This window comes from Myotis lucifugus, unplaced genomic scaffold (genome assembly GCF_000147115.1).
Source record: "Myotis lucifugus unplaced genomic scaffold, Myoluc2.0 scaffold_3, whole genome shotgun sequence".
Lineage (NCBI taxonomy): Eukaryota > Metazoa > Chordata > Mammalia > Chiroptera > Vespertilionidae > Myotis > Myotis lucifugus.
This window is the reverse complement of record NW_005871051.1, coordinates 7,022,980-7,030,173: the sequence shown is the minus strand read 5'-3', so window position 1 is coordinate 7,030,173 and position 7,194 is coordinate 7,022,980. Positions and strand designations below refer to the sequence as shown.

The following is a 7,194-nucleotide window of genomic DNA, read 5'->3' as shown; positions in this document are numbered from 1 at the left end:
AAAAATCAATAAAATATATTTAAAAAATAAAAATAAAAAGATGACACATAGATGGTGACAGGGAAAGGGGCTGCTGAGTCTTCCCTCTACTTATCTTCTCCACTGGCCACTGTTTAGTATCTCCTAGTAGTTCTCACTTTGTCCAAATGTAGGTTGGCCCATATTTTACTGTGACTATTTGGAAGACTTATATCTTAAAAATTTGACCAAGCGTAAAAATACACCTTTTCACGCAAAAGTCATATCTGAACGTCTGGGACCAATATAAATTGACATTATACCTCATCAGATGCTTTCTTACAATATGGAGTGTTAACGCATAGTCTGACATCTGCAACCACTGAATTTTCGTTGTCACATCAAAACTGCCTTGTAACAGGCAGTGGGAAGTTTAATTCTCAGGAAGAACTCTGTTCTTAGTAATAAGGCAATGTTAAAATTTCTGGTAAAACAGATGGGAAAAGGCATTGTAGAAGTTTCTGTGACCAGATTCCTGATAGAGTTTTCTACTTTCATTCATTTACCCCAAAATATTTATGTGCTAGAATCTAGGGGTTTGAAAGCAAACAACTGTCTCTGCCTTCATGGAACTTAGATTAAGGGGAGGGTCAGAGGGTTCTCACCTCCTATGGAATTTTCACTATATATCTTACAATATTTTAAGAAATACCAAAAACCTGGTAGGGAAATGTGCTTCTTCTGAAGCCTCAGTTTTATCATCTGAAAAATAGTGATATTACCTACTTCACAGGTTTGTTTCAAGATTTTGGAACGATGAATACAAAATCTGACAAACTCTATGTGATCAATATATTAGCTATAGTAAAAACTTGCTTCATGTTTGGGTAGAGGTTGGACCTATCCATTTAATAGTTTAATAAGGATTGGTCAGAAATGTCCCAAAAAGATTAAAGAGGTTATATACAAAATAAGTTCAAGAGAGGCCACTCAGAATCAGGGCTTGCAGCTCTTTACAACTCTACTATGTGACTAATGCATCCGAGTGCATTTACCCATATTTAACTTTAAAGCTATGATGTACAGAACTGTATTTTAAAAATTCCCCAGGTAAAAATTATTATAGTTGTGCTTTATGGCGCTATAAGGCTTTTATTACCAATTTAGCAGCCCTAGAACCATTTTTAAAAATTAAAAAATTGGCCCATCGTTGGGTCTTCCTTCAGCTCACCCCTCTGCCAAGATTAGGATGGCCCATTAATAATCCAGCATATTTATTTAGTTGGATTCCTAAGTTTCACAAGAGAACTATATCCTTCTCCTGTGGCTGATGAAACAAATTATTTGGATCTATCAAATTCATTAAGGCACATCCTTACTTATGGCCCTTCATTTTCAAATTATACTTCAAGTAGGTGGCTGATATGGTATAGAATGTAAGCAACTGAAAAATTTATGATTAGGGTTTTATATCTGGTCTTGTGTCCCCTAATATTAAAAAAACAACGTATAAAACCAATTGCTTACTGAAGCCAAGTCAAGTTAATAAACCCTATTAAAGTATGTCTGTTGTCCTATCAGAACGACTAATTGAAGGATCAGCCATCCATTCTTCTAAAGCATAAAAAATCATGCCTCCTTAAGTAACAGCTCTTATGCCTCTGTAGTTTCATAATAAATAAACACAAACCTAAAGGTATTAGTTTTCCTAAAACTTTTAATAATGTTGTGCTTTTTCAAACTAAAAATGTTATCCTTGGAGAGCTGTTTTATTATTTCAACGGGGAATGCTGGCTATTCTCAACGTTACCGTTGTAGTAGAATGATCAGAGCTGTGTGCTTGACCACATTACCTTGGTCCCTTGTAGAACAGCTTTTACTGAATTGTGCTTTAGCATTATGCTCTTGGTTTCCACAGGGAGATCAATTTAACCACTCCTCAGCTCTCATCACATGGGGGGGAAACCAGCCCTATGGTGAAAAAAGCTAACTCAATGTTGTCTCAGTGGTAGTGACGAATTAGTTAGATCACTTAAATTCAGTTCTGAAAAGAATGCATCATTGACAACATTGAATAAGGTTAACTCAGGCAACTGAAGCAAACAATTTTTTTAATAAGGATAACAAATTGCCAAGATTAAAAACAAAAAAAGCTAGCCTTTGACTTTACCTGCTAATGCTTCTGCTGTATCCTGAAATTTCTCAAAATGTTTTAGCTTAACTCTAGAAGAAAGAAAAAAATGTCATGCAGGCACACTGATTTCTGTAAAAGCCACATATTCAGGAAAGGGTGTCGGACTGTTTCCAAAGCATGCACTGATAAAAGAAACGTTCCTGCCAAAGGGTACCAGGGTGCAAAGTTAGATATTCTTCACAAAATGACCGGTTCCTCTAAATGTTAGGCTAGTAATGTTTGGACTATTATAGAGAAGGTTGTAGGCTTTGAAGGAATCAACAGCAAAGAGGTTGGCTACCACATCTAAACCACAGGAAAGATGCTAAAGCTTCAACATCACCTCCGTTGCTTAAAGCTAGACTCAGATGCCTAAGAAAAGGCATGCGAGTCCGTCTTAGGCCAGGAATCTTAGGACACTAACTTGTCATTCCAGTAAAAATACCATTAAACAACAGCTTATTGTCAGACCTGATTTCTGTCAACCTTATTTTAATTTTACTCCCTTCTTTCTCCCACACTTATGTGCAGAGTAACATCATTTCATATGGAAACAAATACATTTAATCCATTGCTGTCTCAGTGGTAGTGACGAATATTTGAGTGAGATCACTTAGATTCAGTTCCAACAAGAATACATCATTGACAACAATGAATCAAGTTAACCCAGCCAATTAAAGCATATATCCCTTTAAAAAGAGAAAATTAGCCCTAGCCAGTTTGGCTCAGTGGACAGAGCATCAGTCTGGGGACAGAAGGGTCCCAGGTTCAATTCCGGTCAAGGGCATATGTCCGGGTTGTGGGCTCAATCCCCAGTAGGGGGCATGCAGGAGGCTGCCAATAAATGATTCTCATCATTGATGTTTCTATCTCTCTCCTCCTCGCCCTTCCTCTCTGAAATCAATAAAAATATATTTTAGGGAGGGAGGGAGGGAGAAATAGAGAGAGAGAGAGAGAGAGAGAGAGAGAGAGAGAGAGAGAGAGAGGGAGAGAGAGAATATGAATGGGAATGAATCAGTCTTCTATTGTGTCTAAAATATTATCTTAAGCAAGCTTTTCTTACCTGGTCAGAAACACCCTGTTGGCCCCTTAAACACACACCCAACAATACAAAGATTTACGGAAAAAGTAGTAATTTAATCTGTCCTACCTCACTCACCCCTATTTGCACCCTTCTGCAGTGGCATTTGCTCATACCTCTCTGTATTTGCATAAATGCATATATAGATGCACAAGAACATGGCAAAAATGGGATCACATTATACAAAATTTGAATTATGGTTTTCTCAGTATATCATGGGCCACTCTCTAGATATGTAAGAGATCTATAGATATACAAAAATTTATTCAACAATTACAGTACCAATGAGCATTATTTCAAATTTTGGGTTTTTGCCACTACAAATGCTAGAACTATGTATTTGTTTCTCTATTTCAGCAGTTTTCAACCTGTGGGTCGTGACCCCTTTGGCGGTCGAACAACCCTTTCACAGGGGTCACACCTAAGACCATCCTGCATATCAGATATTTATATGACGATTCATAACAGTAGCAACATTACAATTATGAAGTAGCAACGAAAATAATTTTATGGTTGGGTCACAACATGAGGAACTGTATTTAAAGGGCTAGAAGGTTGAGAACCACTGAACTATTTAGTATGACATTTCTTTGGGTTCAACACTCTTTATCTTTAGCAAGGTTTAATAGTTTTTTTCTATTCTTGTGAGTTTTTATTAGCACTAGCAGGTGAATTATGAAACGACATAACCGAAATCCACATGTATCAAGATATCAGTCAGGTCCTTCCTAGGACCACATCCACTAAATGGGTTATTTCAAAAGGTGATTCACAGAGGGTGGGAGCCATCATGACTACCTCGAGGAAAAGCCAGCTCTCTTTACCACTCATTCCTTAAGCTGGCATCAACATTACTCTCTATTTTCTACTCCAGAGACCGTGGGGAACTCAGGTAAACCTTTCCAGGATGTCCTACCTAGTTATTACTCCAGTGGGAGCTAGGAAGTAGAAGTCATAAAGAATGAATAAACTTCAAATTAAGTTAAAAAACACTGGAATAACACTAACTTAGAGAAACTAAAAGTTAAATCCATGCTTTTTGACAAATATTACTTTTAACAGAAATTTATACTTAATTCACAATCAGTTCATGCTTTGAAAGAACTTACGAAAAAGTACTTTTATTAGTCTGAAACTAATAAAAACTAGTAGAGATAGCTTATGCTCCAAATAAGGAAATCTAATAATTAGGCTCATACCAGTATCATTCCTGAAATACATTTTAAAAGTTATGAATATAACAATTATGTGAACGGAGGGGAGGGGTGTGTAAAAAGAACTCCTACAAATGTGAAATGCTACATTCTTATTTTCAAGGTGACTTACATTTTATTTGCTTTCTCTGGAGTTTCAAATTCTTTCCACAAACTATCAACCTCTTGAAGTTTCTTCTCATTCAAAACCTGTAATAAATATTTAAATAATTCTTTAAAAAAGCACAGCTTAGCCCTAGCCAGTTGCTCAGTTGTTAGAGCGTCGGCCCTCAGACTGAAGGGTCCCGAGTTAGATTCCAGTAAAGGGCACATACCACCCCCACCCCCAATATCAATCACTGCTTCTGTCTCTCTCCCTCCCTTCCACATTCTCTAAAAATCAATGGAAAAAATATCCTTGGGTGAGAATTTACGATAGATAAATAAAAGCAGAGCTTAGGCACCCACATACACCTACACACTTCAAGTACAACTGCACATGTGAAATGAGGATGGTGTAAGTTACTTTTTTCCTCTGAAATAATGAACCAGTTTTCTCACCCAGTATAAAATTTTCAAATTAGTAGCTCAAGTAGCACATTTAATAACTGGATGGAATCCAGATCTAGTGGTGGTGGTGGGGGGAATGTCTTTGCTGAAAACTTTCTATTTTTAAGGACACCTTAACTCCTTCAAAAAGCCTATCGTATTCATACTTTCTTTAGAATACTTTTAATATGCCATTATTTTATACTGCCAATTAAACTGACCTGCTGTCAACTGTAAGACATCTTAATGTCAAGGATGTTAAATTAAATAGGGGGGGAAATGCATCTTAAGATTGATCCTACCCTATCTTGTACTTGAGCAGTTAACTTATCACAGAGTACTGGTCAGGGTGTAGAGAAATAACTTGTATTCACTCTTGATTTAAGTGAAACTAAGAGGATTTCTTGAAGGCAATTTTGTAGCATCTATCAACATAAACCATGCATATCTTATATGATCAATTAACTGCTTTCTATAGAATACATTTTATTATTCATTGCTAATCATCTTAACAGAAGTATTACGGATTTCTCTAAAACTAAGATGCCATCAATTATAAGACACATCCCGACATTGGAAATTTTAAAATGCAAAGAAAAAAAAAAAGGGCACTTTAAATCTAAGAATCAGTTATTGACATTTAGGGATATATTCTTTAAGACTTTTTGACTGGGTGACATTTTATTTGTGCATACCGCACACTTAGCATACCGTGCATGTAATCTTAGGTTTTAACAACCTAGAATTGCTGTGTATGAATATACCACCATTTATACTTTTATTGAGAAATATTTAGGTTATTGCTAAACTTTCCTTATCCTTCAGAAAACGTTGTTGCATATATACACGTTGCATTTCTATAGAACAAGCTCCTGGAAGTGGAGCTCAGGAGAATGGCCTCAATTTACCTCTTTCTTCCTAACATTTCAATAGCCTCCCAAGATACGAACGCCCCACTCACTGCTCAATAATTTCTATGCTGATGAAGCCTTAACTTCAAACTTTACCTACTAAAACACCCTAATCTCACCTTGATCATCATCAACCCAGATTTCTCCCCTAGGTCGGCTTCAAATTTGAAATGACGGTTGCATTTCCACGTCTAATAAACATCGCAAGCTTCCTGCAGCCAACCCCTAACTCTTCAGCCCCCCCCCCAAAACTCAACCACCTGTTTCCCTTCCCTATCATCGCGCACCCACTTACTGACACCAAAACCCCGCTCAACCCATCAGCCAATCCCGTCAGTTCTACCCTTAAAATTCCCCCGAAGACCATCTTCCTACCAACCTCAATCAAAGCATCTTTATCTTGTCTGCTTTGATGCAAAACCACCCTGGCTCCCTTGCCTGCAGCCCTGCAATCCGGCCAGACAGCACAGGGAATCTATTCCTCTCGTGGGAACTTCTCAGCCGTTCTTCGAAACACTCGGGATAAAGCCCCAACTCCCTCATAACCTCTAAAACTCTAACATGGCTTCTGTTCAGCTCTCTCCAACCCGGCCAAACCCTCTCACCCAGAACCCTGCACCCCACAGAGCGAGGCCACGTGTTCGCCGGAACACGCGCCTCCCGCGCCCAAAGCCTGGCCCTTCCTTCCAGAGCAGGGAGCATACAAGGCACCCTGCAACCCTGAGCAGGGTCACCCGCTCCGGGAGTCTTTCCTCCTCCCGCCGGCCCAACACCCGCCTTCCCCCTCCAACGGCTCACTCTCCCCTCTACCTTAAAGATGGCGTAGCCGACGGACGTTTCAAACAGCACCAGCATGGTTAGGCCGGGTCCGGGCGCTGCGCGACCCGCCGCGAGCTCTTATCCCGACGGAAAAAGACCCGATGTGCGGCCCCCCAAGCCCGCAAGGCCGCGGCGGGACAAGCACAAGCGCGCACGCTGCCCTGCAGAGCACCAGACCACGTTGCCTAAATGTTCCACACTGCGCTGCGTGCAGCACGCGTGAACGCGCTTCTCCTCCACCGAGGATTCTGGGAAGTAGCGCACTTCCGGCGGGTGACGTGACGCGAGAAGCGTAGCGGGACGTCACTTCCGCAATATTCCCGCCACGGCGGGGGGGGGGAGGCGGGAGAAAACCACGGAATTGTCGCGAGATTTTGTCAGGCAACGAGTTTTTATGCCTGCAGACTGCACAGAGTCAAAATAAAACTTTGCTTACTATTATTTTTAGGGCTCGTATATGATATATTCCATGTGTGTCTCGGTGTCTGCCGCAGGCATGTGTAATTTGGG

The 7,194-nt window shown here is 39.9% G+C and overlaps 1 protein-coding gene and 2 non-coding genes across 3 annotated transcripts in view; all 3 read right to left on the bottom strand.

Annotated features, from left to right (window-relative positions):
* NOP58 (NOP58 ribonucleoprotein) overlaps nucleotides 1–6,938 on the bottom strand; it is a 26,659-nt gene extending 19,721 nt beyond the window's left edge. Inside the window, exons 1-3 of the mRNA XM_006082415.3 lie at nucleotides 6,676–6,938; nucleotides 4,539–4,615; nucleotides 2,129–2,181 (exon numbers count right to left, since the gene is read on the bottom strand). Coding sequence (XP_006082477.1) covers nucleotides 2,129–2,181; nucleotides 4,539–4,615; nucleotides 6,676–6,720 — 175 coding nt within the window. The 5' untranslated portion in view covers nucleotides 6,721–6,938. The remainder of the gene's footprint in view (nucleotides 1–2,128; nucleotides 2,182–4,538; nucleotides 4,616–6,675) is intronic.
* LOC111828161 lies at nucleotides 1,949–2,033 on the bottom strand. The gene has a single exon (XR_002831952.1). It is a non-coding gene; the product is annotated as a small nucleolar RNA SNORD70 (small nucleolar RNA).
* Nucleotides 2,699–2,787, bottom strand: LOC111828160. Its single transcript, XR_002831951.1, has one exon. It is a non-coding gene; the product is annotated as a small nucleolar RNA SNORD70 (small nucleolar RNA).
* Nucleotides 6,939–7,194: the final 256 nt, after the last annotated feature.